Source organism: Cryptotermes secundus, unplaced genomic scaffold, assembly GCF_002891405.2.
Source record: "Cryptotermes secundus unplaced genomic scaffold, Csec_1.0 scaffold82, whole genome shotgun sequence".
NCBI lineage: Eukaryota > Metazoa > Arthropoda > Insecta > Blattodea > Kalotermitidae > Cryptotermes > Cryptotermes secundus.
Window position 1 is genome coordinate 241112 of NW_019725414.1, and position 26688 is coordinate 267799.

General features: G+C 41.6%; 1 protein-coding gene across 4 annotated transcripts in view; it reads right to left on the reverse strand.

Moving 5' to 3' along the window:
* Positions 1 to 17086, reverse strand: part of LOC111863303 (glycogen synthase kinase-3 beta) — a 194484-nt gene extending 177398 nt beyond the window's left edge. For 3 of the 4 annotated variants that reach the window (XM_023849498.2, XM_023849497.2, XM_023849501.2), the window contains exon 1: positions 16685 to 17086. In XM_023849498.2, coding sequence (XP_023705266.1) covers positions 16685 to 16769 — 85 coding nt within the window. In that variant the 5' untranslated portion in view covers positions 16770 to 17086. Of the gene's footprint in view, positions 1 to 16270; positions 16293 to 16684 lie in introns of those variants that run through there. The other variant, XM_023849500.1, reaches the window with a different exon arrangement.
* Positions 17087 to 26688: the final 9602 nt, after the last annotated feature.

A 26688-nucleotide genomic window follows, 5' to 3' on the forward strand; every position in this document is an offset into this window, starting at 1 on the left:
GCTTTCCCACCAATATCCTATACGCATTCGTCTCCCCCATTCGTGCTACATGCCCTGCCAACCTCATCCTCCTTGACTTGATCACCCTAATTATTCTTGGAGAAGAGTACAAGTTATAAAGCTCCTCATTATGTAGTTTTCTACAACCTCCTGTCATTTCATCTCTCTTCGGTCCAAATATTATCCTCAACATCCTGTTCTCAAACACCCTCAGCATATTTTCCTACCTTAATGCCAGAGACAAACTTTCACACCCATACAGGACTACAGGCAAAATTATAGTTTTGTATATTCTAATTTTTATATTTTTGGACAACAGACGAAAAGACAAAAGGTTCTGGACTGAATGGTAGCAAGCATTACCCGAGATCAATCGCCTCTTAATTTCCTCCTGAATCAGGTTTCGATCTGTTATCGTTGTTCCCCAATATCTGAACTGTGCCACATTTTCAAAACATGTTTCCTATCTTTATGTCATGATTTTGCCTGCATTTTGCTGACGAGACAGCAACATATACTTAGTGTTCTCTGTGTTTACTTCTAGACCAGCCTCTTTACTTGCGTCAATTAAAGTTTGTGTTTTTCTTCATGGTATCTACATTATCACCCAGTAGAGTCATATCATCGGCATAGGCCAACAGCTGATGTGTCCCGTTTCATTTCAGTACCACCTGGTTTCCCCGGACCTTCGCCTTCATGGCATATTCTAAAGCAAACACATTTTAATTAAATAGTTTCATGGGTATTGCAAACTCTATCAGAATACTGTACAATACTTCCCTCCTAACCGAATCATAGGCTTTCTTGAAGTCTATGAATAGCTGATGTACTGTCTCATCGCACTCCCATTTTTTCTCTCCAATATCTGACGAATGCAAAAGATCTGATCTGTAGTTGATCTGTTACGTTGAAACCCACACTGATGATCTACAATAATTTCATCTATATATGGACTTAACCTTGAGAGAAGAATATTGGACAAAATTTTATATGAAGTTGATAACACTGATATCCCTCGATAATTACCACAGTCAGTTTTATCATCCTTTTTGTGAATTGGTACAATAATAGACTCCTTCCTCTGATCAAGCAATTTTTCCTTATGCCAAATAGAATTAGATTGTGAATCTTATAATGTAATATTTCACCTCCTGCTTGAGTAAGTTCTGCCGGAATTCGATCACTACCTGGAGATTTATACCGTTTCAATTTTGCAATAGCACTTTCAACCTCAAAACGGCTAGGATCAGGTACTAACGGCTCAGCTGTATCGATCTCTGTCTGCCTAACATCACTGACCCTATGTACATTCAATAACCGAGAGAAGTAGTTGCTCCACCTATTCAAAATGTTGTGGGAATCTGCAAGCAGATCACCATTCTCATCCTTCACTAAGTTACTGCTAGGCGGGTAACCCCTCTTAAAGTCATTTATTCCTCTATACAGGTTTCTAATGTTCTTGTTCTTACTGTTCATTGCAAGCTCATCAATTTTGTCTTTCAGATATTCCCTCCTTTTGTTCCTGAAATGCCTGATAGTTTCACGTGTTATATTGTTCAGATTATCCCCATTTAACTTACTTGGTTCCTGTAACCATTGCAATTTGGCCTGCTTTCTTTGATCTAATAATTTTGAGCACCCTTCATTGAACCATGGCTTATGCTTCTTCGGTTCATAATAACCTAGACCAGCCCTGTCCAACGCGGCGCCCGTGGTATATTTTTCTGGCGCCCTCCGTAAGCACACATAATTGAGCCGATTTTTAATATTAATTCAAACTGTAAGAGTACTGTTAAATATTTTCGAAAAAATTTATTATTATTATTATTGTTTATCATTATTATTATTATTATTATTAGTAGTAGTGGTAGTAATAGCAATAATAGTAGTAGCAGTAGTAGTAGTAGTAGTAGTAGTAGTAGTAGTAGTAGTAGCAGTAGTAGTGTGTGGTGGCGCCCGCACCTCCATAGGCATCAGTGAATTGTGCCCGAGTACATAAGAACGTTGGACAGCAGTGACCTAGACTCTCTTTGGAAGACATTTTTATATTCTCTCTAATAGTTTCCCCAAGCTTTATTAACATCCACCTCAGCTTCCAAGTTTTCCAAAGCCGCAAACCTATACAATCGATAATGCCAATATGGCCAACACGCGAACTTAAGAGACGGGTGCACGGTTACTTCTACTGTCTACGTTTGATTGCCACCTGCTTCTCTTCTTCCTGGTTACTTGCTTGCCCTTCGACCATGGAGATGGAGGCAGTGGGTTCTTCGCAACGTCGGCGAACTACCGGAACTATACGGCGTTATATCCCAGAACAGAGTACTCTCAACAGAAAAAACTTTACTATAAGAACCATACTAACTACAGAAGTCCTCAGAACAGCGGTAATGATAGTAACCAGTATAAGTAGAGTAACGAATTTTTAGTAAAAAACGTGCGTAATACTGTCACGTGCATGAGTGACTATAAACCGGTTTTCCATTGGTCACTCGATTTATTGGACACTTATACACACAACCCGTAACTATAACAGCCTCACTGGTTTACGCACTCTCAAATATCACTGAAACTGCAGTACACATAAAGTATTCTACGTCTTCACTAGTCGTTTCCTGGTAACGGTTCCTACCGGGACTTGAACTCCGACCCCTAAGTGGTCCTTCCCGCAGTCGGTCGCTATACCGATTGCGCTATCCCGGAAGACGTTCATGAATAGTGTATATAGTCACTTCATCTCTGAAGGTTTATCCAGATCTTCAGAAAAGACAAAGCGAGGGGGGGGATAACCGTTGAAAACTTGACCTAGATTCAAACAGAGTATTTTGCAGTTCACTTATTTCCCAGACGGATTGTTTACAGTTTTAAATACCTCAATGATTTCAGTGTTTCCCTAGTAGAAATATAAATGTACTGTTGTGTCCAGTGGTGACTGAACTGACAATACACACACGGCCTAATGTTGCACGGAGACAGGAACCCTTTTCACTGTTTTGTAAAATACACGACAAATACAAATGTTCTGAAATAAATTTTACTGCGATTTATATTTAGTTACGCACCATTCTTTAAAAATCTGACATAAGAATAATTTCGAAATCTGATCTACAACTTTCGACTCAAACTTCTCACCACACTGTGACAAGACCCCTGAATGTCGGAATCCTGTGATCTGAGAAGGGTCGCAGAGGCCCCCAGCACTACGCAGCGGATTGTTAATGCACGTTCCCGCGGTATCAAATACGCACACAACAGCAGAGGTATTGCTGGGGTTACTGGAGGCCGTTACCAAGCAACGAGTATGTAAGAATACAGCAGACTGGGATTGGGAAAATGCTGTAGTTATTTGAAGGTTATGAAAACACAAGTGCTGTATTTATCTGTAGTTCATTTGATTTGTGGATTTTTGGAAATGGAAGTGGATCCAGAGAACAGCACTTAGAATCTGCCTTGGGCGCCGGAGGCATACGAGTCCCCACTGTATGGAATCGCCCCCCCATCCATCTTCACGGCGGAGGANTAGGCGGATGCATAGATCCACATTTTCTTCACCTCGGCATTAGTTGAGAGGTGAGTGGTCAGTTTCATGTCCCTGCCGTTTTACGCCAGGGGAAACAGACCTTAATAACCAGTTGACAGGAGGCTGGGTGGGTCTCAGAGCCGGTCTGGACGACGTTGAGAAAACTGAACCCACCGGGACTCGAACTCTGATTCCTCGGTCGTCCAGCCCTTAGTCAGTCGCTATAATGACTACGCTATCCCGGCTCCCTTCTCAATTACTTATGTAAGAATAATATGGCTTGTAATGCGGTGCTTGGCTGTAAGGCGGTAGAATATTTCCAGTTCACAGAGCAAGTCTTTCGGGGTGTAGGCACATTTCACTATAACTTTCACTACATTACATTCCAAGAAGACCAACGTCCTACGGCCTTGAGTGACCTCACAGACCATTAGTTTGATACTGGAGTACACTTATATGAGTAACGTGGACATCACGAGGATAACGTGTCGGCTGCTGGTGTCTGCCGACTACCTGAGTGTCCTACGCCTTCTTGAGGCCTACTTCGACTTCCTCGGGAGAATGCTTGCCCCTGAGAAGTGAACAGATATGCGTTTCGCTGCCCCGGCCTTGAAGCTGACGTGCGATTCTACGTGATGCGCCACTGTGTGGAATTATCACAGCAAAGCGACGAACCACTACAACTCCCGCCAGAGGAGCTGCAAGCTATGAGACGAGCAGACTGCGGCAGGGGTTTACTGCGGTGTATCAGCCGCGGCACAGTGAACAGAAAAGGCCACATTGCGGAGCTCATGGAGAAAGTCAAGACTGGAAGTGGACGCATTTCTTCCTCGAAAATGTAACAGATAAGAAATTATAAATGTTATCCCATCAGAACACGCTTAAGTTCCTACATGATTTGGAAATTAGAAAGCAGAAAGGAGCGGAAATTCCGATTGCAGAGTTTTCCTGACCAAAGTCAAAGTTACTCTAAGGCTGGCGGTTTACCGCCCATCAGTTCGTCTTGGCGCCAAGCCTCCTGAGATTCACGATGATATTTTTTTTTCAAATGAACTCTTGCGGTCATAGTCCTTATGCAACATCCTCTCTGAAGAGAGGATGGGTTTGTCTATTATGGATATGCTTGGCTTTACGTCAAGCGTACGTCGCACATATAGCATGTTATTGGAAACCCTTGTGCACTATATACAAATCTGCCAGTACAGGCTATGCAAGGATTATGTATTTTATGCTACAACGGCAGCTTGGTCACTCGAACGGTTGTAAGCTTGATCACCGTCAAGTTTAAGCCTCTTTCCCCTTCCGACCCAACCTGACATTTACGTGATCGCGGGTTTAGCGGAATGGATTGAACTCCAGCCGATGCTTCTGTGCTGTGGCGCCCATGCACACACGTAGACAGCAGCGCTGACAACCACTGCCTCGACACGGATGCCACGCAACCAGTGGCCCAGGATCGCTCTCCTACATCACTGCTGGACTCCACTGCGAGGAATGTATACATTCTGCGGAGCTATACGAACCCACAGGTCAACCAACTGATGCTCAAGGCGGAAATTAAGTTTGGACGTGCCGGTGTCCCCTGGCATCGCCTACCTCGGGCATGTGAATGCCATAGGAGTATGCAAGGGCGAAAGGTATAATCCGATAACCAACACATGGACGTAGGTCCGTGAATATATATATACAGGGTGCATTCACTTTGGTATTATGTGATGGACATGATCTTCGCAATCGGCGGATATGACGGTGCCACGGCGTCGAACATTACAACGAAAAATCAAATGAACGATTTGAAGAAAGCGATATGAACGTACACATCATCTCTGTAGGTCTGCGTTATCACGGGTCTGCCAACGTACGTGATTACGTTTATAAACACGGGTCTCTCGACTGATGGAGAACCGTCGAAAGTTGTTGGCTCTGTGAAGTGAAAGACGCCAACTAGTGGGAAAAACAGCATGAACGAAACGGATAATCCAACAACGTGAACCGTAACCCAAGTACAAATATTTCTCCCCAATGGCGATAGAAAATTGCAATGAAACAGCACGGGTCGTTCGGTTATAAGAAGTGGAGGGGGAAAGAATAAACACAGTACAATGAATAACTGCAAAAAAAATTACGTCATACTGTAAAATACTATTTCGAATCCCATAGCAGTAAAGATAATTGTGGTATCTGGACCAACCGAGTTATATGAGGATTACTGTAGTTAAGAACCAATAAATTAGCAATCCGAACCCTGTGTGTACTCTCTAATCCGTGAAAATACCTTCATTTTGCCGTGCGTGAAACTCAACTGAAGGTACGAATGTTACTGTAACTGCCCTGAACATGTCAAATTAATTGTCTTTAACTCATATATATATATATATGGTATTATTAATTAAAGTAATTAATTTCTGTTTATTATTACTATCCGCGTATTCTGCATTATTCGGGTGATTAGGAATTTATAAATAATATTAATTGTTTTTATTTGTTTCATTCTGGTCCGTCACACTAACAATTACAAATACAAAGCACTCCGTCCAATGTGACATATANTAATATTAATTGTTTTTATTTGTTTCATTCTGGTCCGTCACACTAACAATTACAAATACAAAGCACTCCGTCCAATGTGACATATAAGTTTTACTACATGGAAAACCTATCACCCTTATATGTTTCGGTCCTTATGGACCATCTTCGGAGGGAACATCATTACAAGCTGGAAACTACTATCACAATACCTATTGTAATGGTGATAGGTTTTTCATGTAGTAAAACTTATGTCACATTGGACTGAGTGGTTTGTATTTGTAAAGAATATTACATTGCATTCTCTCTACGAAGAATGAAATATTATGCACATCTTGTAAAGTTTCCGGAACCACTACGATTTTCACACGGCTGGACTTTGATTTGAATGGCCCATTCATTTACCCTCACAGCATGACGTCTTCACCATAGAGCTGAAATCGGAGATAAGTGCATCCATGTGCTGGAATTATAGTGAGCTATGGAACCATAAAATCTTCGATTAGTTGGCAGACGACCTAACGGGTGCGTGAGCGTTATTCAAACAAGGTAACTGCCAATCAGAGATCTGTATCAACAGTACTTCCAAATTTTGATAGATGGACGCGAAGCAGATATAAACGTCTCGAGGACCGACATTCTGAAATTCACTGGAGGCGGGCATGTTCTCAGCACACACACATATACACATAAAGCTATCCCTGTAACCGACCGTGGAGGCCCACAGGGTTGTGAGACGTCGAGATTCCCACATTTTCTAGATAGTCGGTTCACAGATGACCGTGAGGCTGTCAGCCTTACGCGCCGTCCGCCCTTTACTCCCAGGAAGATTCCTGGTACTAATTTCTGTCAGAGCTGAGCCGCCCCCAGGGACGATAGTGCGGTTGGAAGGATTAGGTAAATTGAAAAAAAAAAATTAATACCTCATCGGCAAACGAACACGCGACCTTCCGGCTTGTAGCATATGTTTCAACCAGCTGTTTCGCCCTGACCCTACTTATACACATAAATATCCACATAATTTTTCAAGTTCTTTGTTTCACAGGTTGAGTTTCAATTTACCTATGTATATCTGCTCCTAGTTTAGAAATGAAAACAACATTACGTCGTACCCAGGGTGAGAACAGACGAATGCAACATAAATTCAATGTGCTACGCGTCCTACCCGTATAGCGACCAATGAGAAAGAACACCATTTCTCCGAAACCCCGAGTTACCCACTGCCTTTATTTGTCTCAATTACCAGTTCGGGCCAAAATTACGCCGTATGTCTCTCTATAGCCCAGTAAGATTTCCGGACCGGCTACATTACTGTCTCTTGGGATGTTACGCCATACTCTGAGAGATCATTACCGAGGATTTGGGAGAACGTCCTCCTTACACCCCCAGAGTACAAGAATCTCTTCTATATTTATCTATGGAGGCAGTACGTTCTTCTGAAACGTCGTTAACCAAATATCTGATCGCACGACGTGATATCTAAGAAGACAATAACTTCAGAAAGCTGTGAAAATGTAATAAAGGTAAAGCTATCCCTGTAACGCGCCATGGAGACCCATAGGGTTATGAGATGTTGAGGTTCCCACATTTTTTAGGCAGTCGGCTAACAGATGGCGGTGAGATTGTCAGCCTTATGCGCCGGCCACCCTTTAACCCCCTCCCCGAAGATTCCTGGTGCTCATTTCTCTTAGACAGACCCCAGGGTTATAGTGCGGCCGGAAGGATTAGGACAACTGAAAAAAAAAATGTTATGGTCTCATCGGCAATCGAACTCGTGACCTTCCGGCTTGTAGCGTAGTGCCCCCTCACAATGCCATGAAACCTAAAAATATCGAACGGACCCCTTAATGGGTCTGCTCCCCAGTTCACGATTTTCAACGGGTTTTCGCTTCTCCTAACTATTGCTCTAATTTCGTCCTCCCAGTCTAGATTAGATTTTAAGTGCAGACCTAAAAATTTAATTGATCTGACAGAAGAAACCTTTTCCCCTTGTACCATGATCTCCCAATCTCCATCAGGTGCCCCTTTTTTATCAAAGATACACGGTTGACATTTTTTTGGTGCTATTTCCAAGCCACTTTCCGTAAAGTTCAGTACTTTGTCTGCTCTTTTCCACTTCCGATACGCCAATTCTGCTACATCGGTTAACTGAATAAATTGCCACATCGGCTACGTATTCGAGGAGTCTGCAGTTCTGGATTTCAGTCCTACCATAAAAAATGAGAATAAGGCTGGACTCAGAACACTACACATACGGTAAGACTCTGAGATCTAGAGACCAGGTGAAAGATGAAAGGTAACAGATTTCCTGAGAAGCCTACTGGCTTGAGTCTACCCATCAAAGTGCCGAAGTGGAAGTTGTCGTATGCGTTTTTAATGTTGAGGAATAGGGCCGTACCGTGTTCCGCTCTTCAAACACTTATTATTTCAGTCGTCAGTATTGCTAGATTGTTTGTGCATCCTCCGTTGCGTCCAAATCCACACTGTGTTTCTGAGAATTTCTGTTTCTTCCCTAGCCACCATGAGATCCCATGTTTATCATTCGTTCTAATACCATGCACACATGCGAAGCCAAGGATATAGGTCTTACATTAGTTTTGTCTCTTTTAGGGATTCGCGTAAAGATGGTTTGTATGATGGTGATCGCAAAATTGAAGCGTGAGCAACTGAACTATATAATGACAAAAATAAAATACTAATTGTGTCATGCTACAGGCAGCCACGCATGAAAATCAAGCTGAGGGCATGGAAAAAAAATTCTTCGCACAATTCGAATGTAAATTCTTGATTGGCGGAGGCTTTAATGTACATCATCATGCGTGGGGTAATTCGAAAAACTGTACTACCGGCATAACCTGTATCACTGTATCACCGAATTTGAAACAAACATTACGTTGCTAAATGACGGCTGCCAGGCACATATCTCCGATTCCACAGGATCAAACGCAGCCCTCGGTCTAACTTTTGTGGATCCAAGATACTGTTATATACCCGGAAGGTTGGAACAGACCCTTGGAATAGCGACCATTATCCAATTTTCATCGAGTATAACGGCATGACAACAATAAAAGTCCGGGAACTTTCGGACATCACCTCGTGCATGCTTCAGTCTGTTCGTGCAATCAAGTGGGTTTCAGGCACGAAACACGTGAAATCACACATGCTGAAACACAGTCATTTTACAGACAGAAAATATAGCATGCTTAATACCTATATTCGGGGTAGCGTCGTTGGTTAAGGCACTATGCCACAAGTCGGAATTTCGCGGGTTCGATTCCCGATGAGGTAATTGGGTTTCCCAATTTACCTCACCCTTCTAGCTGCACTTCGGCCCCGGGTTAGACTCGACCTCTAACAGAAAAGAGGAGCAAGAATCTTCCTGGGGGTAGAGGGCGGTAAGCGTGTAAAGCTAACAACCTCGGCGCCGTCTGTATAAAAAATGTGGGAGCCTCGACGTCTCACAACCCCATGGGTGTGCACGGCCTGTTACAGGGATAGCTTTACCTTACCATTCATCCGTCGGACATCAATATTCCGTCGTATTCATTTTACTACGCTGTACGCAGCTCGGCGTCAAATGGTTGAATTTACGACGAACTGATATGAGGATTGCGGCATAGTGTGAACTATTATCCCGGTATTAGCCCAGACAAACTGAGAAGAACGCCGAAAAACCTCCCACATCAGTCAGTGTCCCTACAGAGATTCTAAACGGAAATTTCCCGTTAAGTCACAAGCGCTACACTTTGCGCCAACTCTCTCGCAAATATTCCCTCATATTGATCCTCCAATATTATGGTAGCCTAGCTTTAATTACAAAATTTCGACTGGGATTTACAACACAATCTCGCAACACTGTATTCTACATTGCAACCAACTGAATCTACCGAGTCGCCGAGACTGGACTATAGTTAAATATGGCCACCAGAGCGCACTAGCTGACACAGGGACGACTAGAAGAGACTACGCCGCACAAACTGGCTGCGCAAACCCCCTCAGCCAATACCTTCGCCACACCCCCACATAAAGGAACCATGCATAATTTACGTAATATCTATGAATTCCACGAATTCGTTCTCATGCTTTACCCAGTCGGGGCCACTATCCCCTATATCTGCTGTAAAGTTCAGCGAGGCAACGCATTTTTCGAAATTGTAATCCTGGCAATAAACTTAACAAACATAAGTACAAATTCCCATACATTACATTAAATAACCTGACATTATACACACTAAATCTAAATTAACAAATATAAATTATGTAACTTTACACGCACTTGCTTCTGCACACATTCCATGCCAACCCTTATTATAATTTCTGTACCTTCATTTCAGTATGAACAGACATCTGGAGACTGTGGTAATAATTACAAAAGTAATGGATGTGCATCAATGATGTCCATAATCAGCAAGGACTGCGCAATTTGGGAGGAAAAAACCTTGATAACAAAATGCAAAATCTACACCCTCAAGTATAGGTGTGTATCTGCTAACTGATTTCAAACCACAAGCCCATCTTTGTGCTGCTCCCATGACAAAATCTTGGAGATGATTATGGACCCAGCAAATGATTCTTAGTAAAGTTAGAGCTGATGTTCTACAAATGTTTGTTAGCCTAATTCATAATCAGAAAAGTAAAAAAGTAAAGTAAAGTAAAGCTATCCCTGTATCAGGCTGTGAAGGCCCATAGGGTTGTGAGACGTTGAGGGTCCCACATTATCTAGACAATCGGCTCAAAGATGGCGGTAAGGTTGTCAGCCTTACGCGCCAGCCACGCTTTACTCCCCAGGAAAATTATTTAATTAATTCCTGGTACTCATTTCTAGAAAAGTAAACATCATAACTATGTCTTTATACAAACACAACCAAAATATGAAGTCTTGATACTTTGTACGCAGTGGTAACTTATTTCAATTACCATTAAATGCCATCATCTGGGATACGACATCTAGACTGAGTACTGTATTCAGGCCTAGAACGAGCCCAAATACCACCCCAGTCAATAAAAATTTCCACCACTCCCTCCAGTCAAGAACAAATCAGCTTTCACAAATAACATGTGAGTTCCATACAGTGTCATTAAAAAAAAAAAAGGGTTGTACAATATGCTACCACAAGTGACCACTTGGTTTGCCATGCAGTAACTCCAGCCCTAACGTATCAAGCTTTTACACAAAACAAATCAAATTCTTGGGGGGGGGAACAAGAATCATGATTGTAAATATATTGCAGGAGGGGGGTAAAAGAAAATAGATTGTCATTAATTTGTATACCAATCACTAAACAGTTTAAAAAGTCAACCTTAAGAGAGTTCTTTATGTAATTCTGAAATTTTTTAAGAGAGAAACATGAAAAAATGTCTGGGGACAAAATGCATGCAATTTGTGAGTTAACTACTACTACTACTACTACTACTACTACTACTACTACTACTACTACTACTACNACAATCATCAACATCATCACCACCATCACCACCATAATCACCATCACCACTACCACCACTACTACTAGTAACTATAACAAACTTTTTCCTTCCAAAATCCATGAACCACAGTAACCATAACGAGGGGAATACACTCCTGACCTCAAAAGATTCTGCTGTTATTACCAACTGCACAGAATTCAAAACTATTAGTTACACATGATGGTCACGCCAAATCAGTGAAACTTCTCTGGTTCAATTTTGAAGGGACACACATTAGGACGTGGTGTCTTCATGGTACAGGCTAAAAAAAAAGTAAAGTTGTCCCTGTACTTAATTAAGCACTATGCCATGAAGACATGTGGGACAGCAGAGGTATAGCTCCACCATTCTTGACCTCAGCGCCAGCTTCACACCTTGGCCACTTCACCTCTGGGGAAAGAGCCCTCAGTACCTTTTGGATATGAGGTTGGGTTGGCCCCAGAGCCAGTCTGGATACTGTGGAGAAGAAATATATCTTGCCACTGACAGGAATCAAACCCTGGCCATCCAGCTTGTTACCCATCACTATATCAATGAGCTATCCCAACTCCCATGGTGTGTTTATGACCCTAATTTTTCTCTTAAGGAAGGAAATGAGGGTAAGAAGTCAAATGTTCATTAGAAAAATAGAAATGACAACTTCCAGCAAGTCAGATTACCAAACTGACAGAAGATCAGGACACCCAAATAACAGCACTCAGTCAGTTTATCCTCATATAACAATTCACAATGGCACTGGACTTCCTGCAAACCAAGTTTCTTCTGCTAATGGCTGATACGATTGTAGTAACAAATGAATAGGAAGTGATTTCTGATACATTTATGGTTAGCTCTTTGTTATAAATGTGCAGCATAATGCACTTCTCGCAAGCCAGTGGTCCAGCAAAATGTGTGCTGTCTGCATATAATGCATTATACAGATTGTGGTCTTCTAGCCTTCACACCATATGGTCTTGTAGGCAGATACTGACATTTCAGGAGACACACACTCCACTCCTTTCAGGACTGCAGTGTTAGAATGACAAATCAGTTGGGTTATATAGGAAGTTTGCTAGGGGAGTGACCACTTAGGCTCACATGGAAGGCGGACTGAACGGGCCACTGTCTGGAACAGAACAAATGAAAAGTAGAATAGCCATTCTAGGAGCCACAGTATTGTTTTCTATCACATGGGAAATGTAATGAGAACAGGCCCCAACACTGTTTTTCATCACAGAAGGTAAAATGGAACTGTTTTCACCATCCCTACTGGCCAGGAGAAGACTTCTTTGAAAATATCTTCCTTGCAACCTGACTACAGAATCCACCAAAGTCCTCACTCTACACACTTAAAGGTAGAGACAGCTGGTTTGTCTGAAATGCTACCATCTGCCTACATGATGTCACAACCACAATCCGAACAATCACCACACCAAAAACCTGAAAACTTATTAAATACTATACAAATGTGCAAGTGCACACAAATTTCCTTTCACCCTAGGAGGCGCCTACAAAGATCGGAAGCCTGAATAGAACACTTCTAGTGAGAAATTTGCTTATTTCTGCTATCAAATGGCCAAGGGAAACATCTACATATATGTCAAGCTCTGGAAAATATAAACTATTTTTTTTTTTGCTATTTCCAGTGTGTTGGAACAAGCATGAGGATTGGACACTCAAAAGGAATGAGAGATAAAGGTAGGAAAGGGATATGGAAAGGGGCAAGGAATAACAATAGGATGGGCAAATAAATGGGATAAGGCAATAAGAGAAATAGTACTGAAAGTGACAGAGATATGAAAGAGATGAAATAAGTGCATAAATTTTGCCACCATCTTTGATGGGTAAAGTGAAAGGAAGAAAATTCTAAGTGCATTCACGAAAGATTTAGGCACCATCACAGCCTGGCACCCAGAACCTGTGCAGGCCTGCAGCTGTATCAGACTGCAATACATGTTTATGAATTTATGTATTAAACTTCATCAATACATACAGCTCTCTTAAATGGGAATAATGTTAGTTCATGCAAATATTAGAAAAAGTCAATACTGAAATCATGTAAATGTATGGCTTAAAGTAAAGTGAATGGGAGTGAAAACTGATCTGTGGTTTACAACAACAGCAATGAATCACACATTTTTGAAAGATTTCCACCATTAGGTTATTCCAAACATACAAATCTTTGCTGCATTTAACATAGCCTGGTGAAAGTGTCTATAAGTGACCAATATTAAAAAACTAATTTCATTCTGAGCCATTTTATGTAGCAGTATTCATCTGTAAACTGAAAATCGTCAACCTTCCATACTTTTTATTCCTTGATGCAATGCAATTATGGAACAAAACAGGGAGAATATTCACTATGATGTTTCATCAACCTTCTTTTCAGAGGAAGCATTTAAAATTGATAAATGCATCAAGATCATTTTCAAAACAAATGAAGAAGTGAATATTACATAGGTCTAAAAAAGTGTCAATTTGTTCATTTCTATATATATAGCCCATAAAATATAACACTGGATCATACTTCTCACATCATAACTGCCCTACACCAATAAGCTGACCACAAACCATTTACATAATTTCTATTTTTGTGGGCAAGAGACATCTTCATTTTAAACTGGTGACAAAGTTGTCTGTGTGCTTAATTAACCATCCTGTCATCAGGATGTATATGGAAGTGAAGCTGTTTTTCCTTGCAATCTTGGCCTCTGCACTTAATTGTGGTGACAGGTAGCTTTACAACCTGGTCCCTTCATCACTGAGGAAGAAGTCTTTTGTACCACTAGAGAGGAGGCTAGGTGGACCCACAAGCTGGTCTGAGCACAGTACTTTTGACTAGAGTTGTTTTAATTTATTTAGAGAAAGTGCTTACAACCCCCTCAAGTTACATTATTCTGGGAAGAGTAAAACTGACAGTAATCACATGCAGAGCATGACAAATGAAAAGTTCATCAAAAGACGGCACAAATCTTTTAAAACACCTACAACTATTAAATCAAGTTCTTCATGAACAAAGGGCAACTATAAAATATAAACACATATTTTATGGATAAACAGATTATGTGAAGTAGCTAGCAGATGTAAGATGTATTTCAGAAGCACACTATTTCATTAACTGGTACTCGATATATACATGCAGTGCAGTCTTCGAATGCAACTTCAAATCACACCTTTGCCTTCATTTCCATGTAAATTCACAACAAGTTTCAGCCGCACAACGTATATCTGATGATTTTCATAAGTTACACTGCACTGTGCTGTAACACTCTAGTTTAAACACACAAAACAGAAAAACAAAAAATAGCACACCTGATACACTGCAGGTAACCAAGACACCATTGATGAACTACACACTGCTGCCATACAGAACATAGGCAGAAGAAAACTAAGAGACACAACATATCACTCTAAATTATTTTCAAATTATTTACTACAGTACAGTGTAATAACTTACACAAATCATCATTTATACTTGATGATGGCCCTGTGTGACAGAAACATGTTGTGAATTTGCATGGAATTGAATGCTAAGCTGTGATCTGACATCACATTTGAAGACTGCACTGCACTTGTTTTTGTTCACCATTAAACTGTTAAAAAGGGATGGGAAGAAGCCTTCTGAGTAAAACAGTAACATTTCACACAAAATGCAGTGTCATTCTGTACTACAGAGCTATAAATGTTTTGTCCCAACCTGAATTCTCAACAAGACTGATTATCACTACTAAAACAAATATTCTAAGAAAACACTAATACCCTTTATCTACAGAAATATCAATCATCACAACTATCCTAATGCACTCCTTACCATGTTGTTCAGTTAGGCACAGCCAAAATAAACCAGCAACTTTCATGTAAATGTCTCATTTTCAATAAGATAAGTGTCAATGGTATTATCCCTATGATATATATACAAAATCATCAAAATATCTCAACAGCTGGTAAGACATGGCAATAAACAAGGTGTTCCTTCAGAAATCTGTTGGCAGAAATACTGAATGCATGTCCGTGTCATTCTAGTGATTATGGGGCCAGGGATACATAGTAGGAAACATTGTCCTGGTATCTTCAGAATCCAGCAGAAATGTGTTAAGAATCTGAACTTCAGTATGTAAAAATAAATAATACTGTACGTCTACCATCCACTTCAGTTCTGAGCCTAATGCAGTAAAGTCTTCTCACTCATGTTAGCCAAAACAAACATCATGCTGCCATTTTTTTTACAGTGTATAAACAATTCCGATTCATAACATACTTTGCAAGCAGGATAAATTTTATGTTGTAAGTACTCATTAGAAAAAACTGCTTTTTCATAGGCAACAAAAACGTCAAAAGTGACAACCATCTGTCATTTTGAGTAGAACTATTCTTGTGCGCATGACAAAAACATCAAAATGGATTCTGTGCAGTGTCAATTTCTATATGCAGCACATCACCAAAATAAACATTCAAAAGGAATATACCAGCACAGAGCTAAAGTTGTGGAAACAAATCTTTGTAATGAGATTCTTCTTGTTTTAAATATACCCTTGATATAAATATCTACGTCACAAACACCACGAGGCTAAGTTACTGATTATAAGAGCAAGTTTTCCAACATTAAGCTCATGTCAACTACAGCATGCTTTGAAGCTTATATGAATGCAGGATAAATTACAACAGAGTTCAACATGCTTATTTGTACTTATTAATTACAAAAAATGCTTTCTGCTCCTCATCACTTCCACAACATACCACTTTCATTGAAAAACACACAAATTTCTTTCACAAACTGACCTGTCATGTCAAGTTACGTCAATATTATTTCACCTTCAATAATCTTTGTGAATATTTCGAACTATGTGCCAGTTCTAAAGCCCACATTTTATGCTCTGGTAGTAATCAAAATCGCATGACTGCTACCCTCCTTAATTATTTTACATGAAATGTTTTTGACATGACTAGTACACTGCCTCATTATAAAAAGTCTCTTCGTTCGTCACTGTTCGAACGATTTCATCTCTTGATGAAGGAATATTATACCTTGGGCTTAGACGATCAACCCGTTGAGGTCTGCAAACAATACAAATCGACGAATATGCTTATTTCTGTAAAGCATAAGAAGCAGAAAGCATCAGCAGCCATGTTGAACCCGTATTAGGCCTAATCGACGTCACTGCTACTGAAGCTCTGCTGAGTAACTCCACTTACTACTTATTTTCATGCCTCCTAACGGAGGATTCGGAGGTTGCTTGTTACCCTCAGCAAAGGACGTTGTCCTTGGACGTCCACTCATCTCTATCGGCGCTCAATTATTTCATATACGTTCATGAACTTCATAGATTTATCACATTTCTTGCGAACACCCTTGCACACGAAACATCAAACGGGGGCTGGCAGCCACTGTAGATCCTTCCTATTATCCTTCTTTCACTCGTTTAACACTCATGTGAACGCACGAGACCGTCGTTATTTAACAATATCGTACCTAAGAACTTTCTAAGGGTTTCTATCAACCCTTTTTTCCAAATTATTGGTATTTTACATTATATGAAAGCTACGACAATCTTCATCACACTCACAAAATTTTAGCTGCTTCAGACATTGACCTGTTCGGCCAACATCGTAACCAATCACATGAAGCTCCCTAAACCCGAAATGATCCGAAAATGACGTCACATAGCAACCTCTTACGTCAACTAACATGGCGGATTTCCCATGATGCGTCCTGCAAACAATTGAAGTTCGTCTCCCGCGCAAAACCATTGCCTGCTAAAGTCCTGTCAAAATCGAAGTTTGCCATGACATAATCACAGAGAAGGTATACATGTATCCGCTGTAGTTTCACCGCTGACCCCCAGATGGTACACATTTCTAGCTATTGCAGGCTGTTGTCACAATGAAGAAAGCAGTCTTCTGGGATTTGGCACCGTGTATATGTGGTGTTAACCGACGTTTCGGAGGAACGTATCGCCCCCATCTTCAGGGTAGAAGAAAAAGTATAAGAATTCTGCAAGCGACAACACAGTGAGAAACGGTAAAGCTTCTCACGGTGTTGTCGCTTGCAGAATTCTTATACTTTTTCTTCTACCCTGAAGATGGGGGCGATACGTTCCTCCGAAACGTCGGTTAACACCACATATACACGGTGCCAAATCCCAGAAGACTGCTTTCTTCATAGTCACCGCCGTGAAAGCCTCAAATCTTGCTTTGTATCTTGTCTGATGTGCTGTAGAGCCTGTAAAGGGTCATGTCAACTGAAACACTCTAGCAGTACGTTGTACTGTATGACCATGTCCTGCGGCATTTCTGCAGTGGCTTGTGTGAGTTCAGCACATCAACACGAGAGAATAACATTGCGTCGGTTGGTTTTTCTGCTGTTCAGAGAAAGAAGCCCTCCGCTCTCAGCAGCTCTCATGAAGGGCTTTTCTTGAGGGGGTTGATTAGCCTGTCCGTCAAGAAGAAAAAATGTCTGACAGGTAAAGGAAGATAACCAGGAAGAAGAAGAATTTCCTCCACGAAATTAAGGGCTGGGCTGGAACCCGATTGCGGGTCCGTCTGGGACCGGCTGTGGGGAGCTCAGCTATTTCTCTCTTCGAATCACAGAGGGCTTCTGACGAATCGCAATGCCAGCAGCCCAAGAGAGAGAGAAAAAAACATTATTGGATTACTGGGATTTTGGACTTTCTACATCGTCCGTTACTCTAAAGAATACAACGCTTCGTAAACGGGATCTGTTTTCGTTCTCAGGTGTCTTCCAGCCGCTTTCCTGAAGACGGAAACAGATCCAGTTTCCGAAACATTGTGTTCTTTAGAACACCGGACGGTATGTAAAATCCAAAACTCAACAATCCCGAGGAACTACACAATTCTGTGACCACTTTCTTGTCTATGTTTATAATTTCTACTTGGACACATTCAGTTTACGTTAATACTCTTCGTAGGGAATCTGATATTCACACTTTCGCCAACATAATGACTCATTTTCATATAAAATTTCACATGTAATATAATCATATATGAGGTGGTATCGGAAAGTTCCCGGATTGTTGTTGTTGTAATTACGTCGGTGAAAGAGGATAAGAGGTGAGATCTAGTTCACACTTCCGCAAGCCAATTGCAACAGTCTGCCACGTGATGCCGTGCTATGAACACGCACTGTTTTCACACGAGTTCTTTTCCGACTTCGTGTCTGTGTGTCTGCGATGGACGGAAAAATCAAGCAACGTGTCTGCACCAAGTTTCGCGTGAAGCTCGGTACGCTACCGAAACCTCTGAAATGCTTGGTGAGGCTTTTGGAGAACATTCTTTAAGCCAGACAGCGGTTTTTGAATGGCATTCACGTTTCAGGGCCGGTTGAGTGTCAGTTGAAGGTGACTAACGTTCAGGGCGACTAAGCACCAGAAAACGACAGAAAATGTTGAAAAGATCGAGAACTCATCCACGAAGATCGTCGACGAACAATCCATGAGCTCGCAGACATCATTGAGATCAGTTATGGAGTTTACCAGGAGATCTTAACAGAAAATTTGCATATGCGTCGCATTGCTCCTTCATCACGAAAACGCGCCCGCCCACATGTCACTTAAAACCACAGAGATTGTGACTAACAGCAACATGGTTATAGTTCCCCCCCCCCCTACTCACCGGACTTGGTCCCCTGTGATTTCGCTTCGTTTCCCAAAATGAAAATGAAACTGAAGGGACGACTTTTTTTAAACAGTGTCTGGCATCCAAAGGGAATCCAAGCGGCACTCGACAGCATTAGGGAAAATAGCTTCCACGGTGCTTTTCCATCGTGGAAAAAAAACGACGGGATCTCTGTATACGCTCTCAAGGAGACTATTTTGAGGATGTTAGCCCAAATTAAGTTAAGCGAACATTTCTTTTTTGACATAGTCCGGGAAGTTTCCAATACCCCGATACATATAAGCACATACAATCACTGAATCGGTAGCCCTTTCTAAAGGGTCTAACAGAATAGACGTCTCCAGCCTCCTTACCGGAGGACAGTAACAGATTCAGTTTTCGAAACATTGTGTTTTTTGAATACCGGACGATGGGCAAAACCCAAAACCCCAGTAATTCCAAGTGTTATATACTGTGGCATATTTGCTCCAAGTAAGAACTGTGGAACCAGAGAAATAGCCATTGCTAGCGAACAGCTCTGAAACAACATTCGTTTCTAAGCAATGGCCACGAAACAAACAGCGGACCAACGTCCGTTGCTCGGCATCAGTTTTTCGATACTCGACAACTGAACCGTAGCGCCTGAACAAGCAACAGGAAAACGGTGTATACTTTGCGGTTCATGCCGAGATGTTATAGCCGGGACAGTTTGAAGTAACCAGTCAGTTGGAAGGGAGCCGTCGTTCGGAGAGGGCTTGAGCACGAAATTAGAGGAATAGACTTTGTTAGAAGTCGTTACCAAGCAACTTGGCAGGAAACGAATCTGCGACCATCGGCTTTGCATGGAAACAACCGATGGATATTGAGAGGGCCCCAGTCAGGAGGTTTTGGGCTCCAGGTCGATCCATTCTGCACCCGCGCAATGCACACTGAGCAATGGGCCCAGCAGATGCCTGATGCTTGGGAAAGCTGGAAGCTCTACTCCCTCCCCCTCAACCCTTTACAACCTAGAGCGCCACCATCTTCATGTTAAGCATTATCATACTTGAGCTGAAATCACGTTTACAATGCATTTGTGTAATGTCGGCGCCACTAAAAGCCTTCGACAATTAGGGATGGAAATGGATGTAGACGAGTGTAGAAGCCTTCTACTTACGTGTATAATTAGTCACAGCGCTAAATTTTGAGGAAGCTATTTTCAGTCAAGTTTATTATCGTAAGATATCACAGTAACCGTTCTCAGTAGCAGTAAATGTAGGAGCAAATTTACAATTTTTTTTAACATGTGTCGAACATTCCCTGGGGTTCTCCGTCGATAAAGCGAATGCATCTACTACTTAATCGGAGCGTCTACCATGTTTTAAAGTATGAGAATAAAGAAATTTTAAAATCCTTACGTTTTTCTTACCGGTGCCAAACCATTCTGTGATTTTAACACTGCTGATACTATTAATACTGTGACGTAGTACAAGTATATATGATTATAGACGGAGTTTGGATTGGTGAATTGACAATTAATGATCGCAACTACAGATAACTATAACACTATCGCTATTCACACAAACTTTACAGTTAACTAGAGCACACAGTCTGGTGTTATCAGTCTATTACTAGACGTTTCCTGGTAACGGCTCCAACAATCATTATTACTCTGTCTCCGTCTCAAGTACAGAACTGACTAAACTCAAAGTTAAGGTCAAAGTTACTTTACCACTGGCGGTTTACCTCCAATAAGTTCGTCTTGGCGTTAGGCCCTTGAGTCAACGATCAGAGATTTTTCCCAGCTGAACTCTTGCGGTAATAGTCATTGTCATAGTCATCTCCTCCATTGTTGTAGTATAACTGTTGTATTATTAGGAATCTACCGCCTTACAATGGACGCTGTTCCGTTGTTTATTTCGCGGGAATATGTTTACCGATCCGTTTCCCTGAAACGGTCTGGTATAGGCACCCATTTAGAGGTCGTTACATAGCAACGGCTCTAAATGCTACAATAACTTACTTACTTACTTACTTACTTATGGAGCTCAGCCTTTCTTGAGGAGCCGCGAAATCTGCAGCTACTCAAGAATTTCCCAGCATTTTATGGAACACGAAGGTTCATTGCCGTGTTCACAAGAGCCCTCCAATGGTCCCTATCCTGAGCCAGATCAATCCAATCTGTACTATTCCATTCTATCTCTCTAAGATCCATTTTAATATTGTCAATCCACCTGCTTTTTGGTTTTCCCAGTGGTCTCTTTCCATGTGGATGTCCCACCAATGTCCTATATAATTTCTCTTCTCCTCATTCGTGCTACATGTCCTGCCCACTTCATCGTTCTAATTATACTTGGAGAAGAGTACAAGTTATGAAGCAAATGCTACAATAACATTGATTATATTTAAAGATTTCATGTAAATGTTTTAGGGGCTAAATTTTCAGTCCTCCCGAACTCCAAATGCATTGTTACAAATGCTGTGTTATATGTTGGCCAATTTTGGAGGTAAGTATATCATATTATACCAAAATATTTAATCTCCAAAATGATCTATTTGTATGTAATGCAATTTACTACAAATTATATCCAATTGTTTTATTAAATTTTCAGAATTGAATTGTTTCTATTATTGCTGGGCAAATAGTCCCTAAATGGGCAAACATTTCCCACTGGTTGAATAAGCAGATCCCAAGTTGTATCTGTATTAATACACACATGCGCAGAGAAGACGAAATGTGAGAAACAGTTGACCGAAGTTCAAGAAGAAATTTGCATTGTATATCTCACCACTTGCTGCCTAGAAAACTCCTAAAGCATCACTATGACAGTTTCTTACGAAAATATTCTCAAGTTATCAAGCTTCGATCCCCAAGAACCAATTGTTTATATGTAAATTATTTGACCTACGTAAACTCCGCTCTCACAGTGGAGATGTCGCAAGCAGTCACTTCCAGTCAGCAATTTGAGATTCTGATCTAGACTTCATGTAAGAAACCGCCATTATATGTATATAAATCTACTATAAACGGCAGAAGCCGATCACAGTGTCCGCGCGGTCTAAGGCATGAACCGTCTTCGTCCGCCCAAACACTGGGAGCATCGGTTCGAATCCCCCTCAAGGCATGGATGTGTGTGTGCGTTTATTCTATGTTTGTGTTGTTCTGTGACTAGGCAGCGGCCTTAGCTCCCTAGTCTAAGGGGGTCCTACAGACTGTGTATAGATTAAGAAACTGAAAAAGCGGCCAAGATATACAAGGGCTGTAGAGACACAGATAGATAGATAGATAGATAGATAGATAGATAGATAGATAGATAGATAGATAGAGAGAGAGAGAGAGAAAGGGGAACGCCGTAGCATAGTTGATTGAGGCATTATGCTACAAGACAGAAGGTCTCGTATTCGATTTCCCATGAGGTCATTGGAATTTCCAATGGACTTAATCCTTCCAGACGCACTATAGCCCTGGGTTCGACTCAGCCTCTAACAGAAATGAGTACCAGGAATCTTCCTAGGGGTAAAGGGTGGCTGGAACGTAAGGATGGCAACCTCATGGCCGTCTGTGAGTGTTGTCAAAATATGTGGGAGCCTTGACATCTCACAGTCCTATGGACCTCCACGGCCTGTTGCAGGGATAGCTTTACCTTTTTTACACCAAAATAAGCAAGCATAACGATTGGAATCAGAAACAAAGGAAATGCGTTTTCTGTGCGGTTCACTCCGAGATGTTAAGAGCAGAACTTTGAAGCAATGAGTTGGTTGTGAGATAGTCGCCAGGTGGCAAGGATGTGACATTGTTCAGATCTGTAACCAGGCAACGACTTGTGAACACATACCAAACTGAGAAGGGTTTATGTGTGCTGTGGTTACAGTAATCTATGGAGTGCTTAACTCAGTGAGAATGTCGTGGTTGTCTGTAGCAATGTTCTGTAAGTGGCCAATAAATTTCTATTACCAATCTAAACCCCTTATATACACTCATATACGTGACAATATGTTCTGTGACGTTTAATGTTCAAGATAAAAGTCACCTTCTAATGGTGTGAAGTATCAAATTGTCAAAGGATGGGCGCCTCGTAGTTCCAATAGGCGTTCCGTACCGCCTCTGTCCATTTCAAGACAGATGGAAATGACCCTCATGGAGTTCTCTCGAACACGCATAAACAAGTTGACATCTACTGTTTTCACAGATGCTTGAAGTCTTGTAACATGCTTCTTCATTGTCCTCGTAGATATTTTAGGAACGTGCTCCTTCAGGTGTTATACACAGAATATCCTTGAGAAGTAAGTCAGGTGACCAATGGGGCCGTACATTCGGTTCTCGACATCCAGTCAATTTTCCTGGGTATGACGCGTTCTTCCACTGTCGGGAATCTACCTCACACTGCACTGGAGTTCCATCGTGCTGAAACCACAAACTCTTCCTCACAGTTAGGGGCAAATCTTCGAGCAGCCCAGGTAGAACAGTTTCAAGAAAATCACGAGATCGTTGAGCAATCAGGCTTTAACCCTTTAAAGACTAAGGCCCCCCATACACACACAGTTTGGCCTCCAGTTCGGCCTGCATAGTTGAAGACTGAAAGGCAAAACTGACATGTGTGGTGCGGTCGGCCGGTCAATCGTTTGGATTGCTGGCCTGTGGGAAACCGGTCAGTCTGTCAGTTCTGCCTCCTGACCGTAGCACGTGAAGTGTGTGACTCAACATTATAGGCTGGAAGACCGTGATTGTGACATGAAGCCTGCCGCTTTATCTGCACGTATATGGGGAGGAAAGGGAGGGGGTAAACTGCCAAAGTTTTGCCTGTATGGTCGATCAGAAGGGCAAACTGTGTGTGTATGGGGCCTTAAGAGTAAGAGTCAAGAGTCAGAGTCGGATTTACTTTACGACAGGGATTTTACTAGAGGATGGATCTATCATTTAGGATTGCTGCTGTGCCTCGCCAGCGTAGACATTCTAAGTTCCGATTCCCTCAGGAATCATTACCATATTTTACTGTCTCAGATTTGAGACTCTCCAAATTGGAGGGCCAGGTCTCTGTACTTATATCTCCCAGGAACAGGTTGGCCCAGTTATACCCCCAGTTACTGAATTCCCTTTTCGTCGTCTCCTATGACTCGCAGGGCTACAGCGGAGATATTCGACCCCACCTTCACACGGGAGACAAGTGAATGTGTTTGTCTCTAAATAATACTTGTATATACAAATTCAGTTTGCACCTAATATGGAACATGCTACATCTTCGCCAACAAAATAACCGGTTAATGGTGTTTACAGGAAAAAAATCGCTGTTTATTGTGGGCAGAATACATGATTCTAGCATGTTAAAGCAGGTGGAATGAGTAGCTAGTGAGTTAAGGTAACAAGCAGAAGCCTGTGAGAGTATCCCTGAGGATTATAGCTTCAACGCTGACCTGATAGCGGAGAGCACCAGGATTATATCGGTGTCCAGGTGTGACTAACGTGAACACTGAGCACACCCTCATGCCTAAACGTGCTTCATCTATCCAAAGAATATTATGTAAAGAGAGCACATCTGCAGTTTACTTATGTCGTAGTAGTGTAGTCGTTCAGCATAATTTGGTGGACTATTTTGTATTAATTAAGTTGAAATTAAGTTAATATCACATAAATACAAAGAGATCTGGCAGATAACCAACTTTTACACGCAGAAGTGATATAGTTCAAGTTTTGCTATATGGACAGGAAGTAACATCTGGTACATTTCCTGGAATTCTGGCAGTTTCAGCAAAGTCGGAAAGTCTTTGAGAATTTGAGAGCTGACAGCTTGGAACAGTTATAACTTAGAAGTGGGAGGGCCAGAGCCTCATTCCCTGATCGTAATGCATCAAGTCACTGTCAACCTTAGCGTCAGGTCAGCAACTGCCAGAATCACATAGCAAAGCAACATGATTGGAAATTCACAAATTCATGGAACCTCCTAGTTTGAAAACTAAACCATTGGCACGGGTTGGAGGAGTGGATTTTCTCTTGCAGTCTGTGGTTTGTGGACCTCAGGATTCAGAGAGAGTGCATTCCACCTCAAGTAGGCTTAATTCAACTTCAATTCAAGTCAGACACAAAATTACAACTACGTCCCTTCAGTAAAAGTATTACAAGTTAAATACAATTAAGTGTAACCATTAGAGTTTCCGTTGTATTCAGTGAGCTGAAGTGAATTAAATAATTACTAAGTGCAAAATTGTGAAGTGGTGTATGTGACTGTAGGGTAAGAATCTTCCTTACTTGCCCGAGCCAGACTCGTAAGACCCTGGGATAAGAACTCATCTCTACCCAATACAGAGCACAACTCCAGATACTCCCATCTTTCCCTACTTGTGAGACACCTAATGGTAGTACAGGAAACGAACTCTTGCCTACCAGCACCAACAACCACAATTCTGCTCCCTTCCCACTTAACTTCTCGCCATCCACGAAAAGTGGGAGGAGGGCAGTAACTCCAGTGGAGGTGTCCAGACATAAGGTGCAGGTGAACCACAGCACCGGAAGGAAGGGGTACAGGTAAAGAACTAATAAGTGACGAAAATTCGGGCAAAAGGCAATCACAAATGGTGCCGAGCGTGGGGGCAACACACAACAACAAAGTGAGCAGTCACAGTAGCCAACTGCAAAATTGCGTCCGTAGAGGACGAATATATGCAAACAGATATAGGTTTTGCAAGTAGTTGTAAGGATGCAACTGATTCTCACGAAGGACTTGAGGACCCTCCGTTGCGATATCACGTTGACTTCTCCACGGATCTCCTTTGACAGCTGTAGTTACAACATTTTCATTGGCTGGTGTCTGTGGAGTCTGTGGGCGTCCTGCGTTGATGTGTCCTGTATCAGTTACACTTTCTGTTCCAGACGTCGAAACACATTAGCGTCTGAATGATGTAGCATGTACTTTCTTGCAGTAGTACCAGTTTGACTATTACAGGTACCGAAAGGCGGCGGCATATCTCAAGCTGTTAGTCACTGGCTTCCCACCGCGGCAGCCCGGGTTCAATCCCGGGTCTGGTCAAGTGGGATTTGTGGTGAACAAAGTAGCACTGGGGCAGGTTTTCTCCAAGTACTTTGGGTTCCTTTGCCAATCTTCATTCCACCAAACTCTCCATCATCATAATCACCCGAGGCATGTACAATAGGCCAATCAGTGGCTGCCGTGCCTAGAGAAATTCATAAAATCTTTAGAAAAAACACCAGAAGATAAGAGGTGCTTGGAAGACATAAGCTTGTATGGGAATAGAAACCCTATTATTAAATTGCATCTAAAATAAATGGGTTTTGAGGGTGTGGGCTAGTTAACATGTTTCAGGATAGAGAGCAATGGTGAGATACTTGTGAACGTACTAAGAGCCTTTGAGTTTCATGAAAGGTGGACAATTGCTTTACTATCTAAGTAACTATTGGCTTCTCAAAAATAACTCTGCTCCATTGAGTTAGTGAAGTTATTGTTATGACTTTGAGGGAATACATATAATTACTGAAACAATTCTGTGGCATATGTGATATCTGTTTCTATACTTTTATTTTTGCATGTTGCTGATAAGAATGATAATGACAGCTTTTCCAGGAGGGAGAGTTAAATCAACTTTTAATGTCCAGT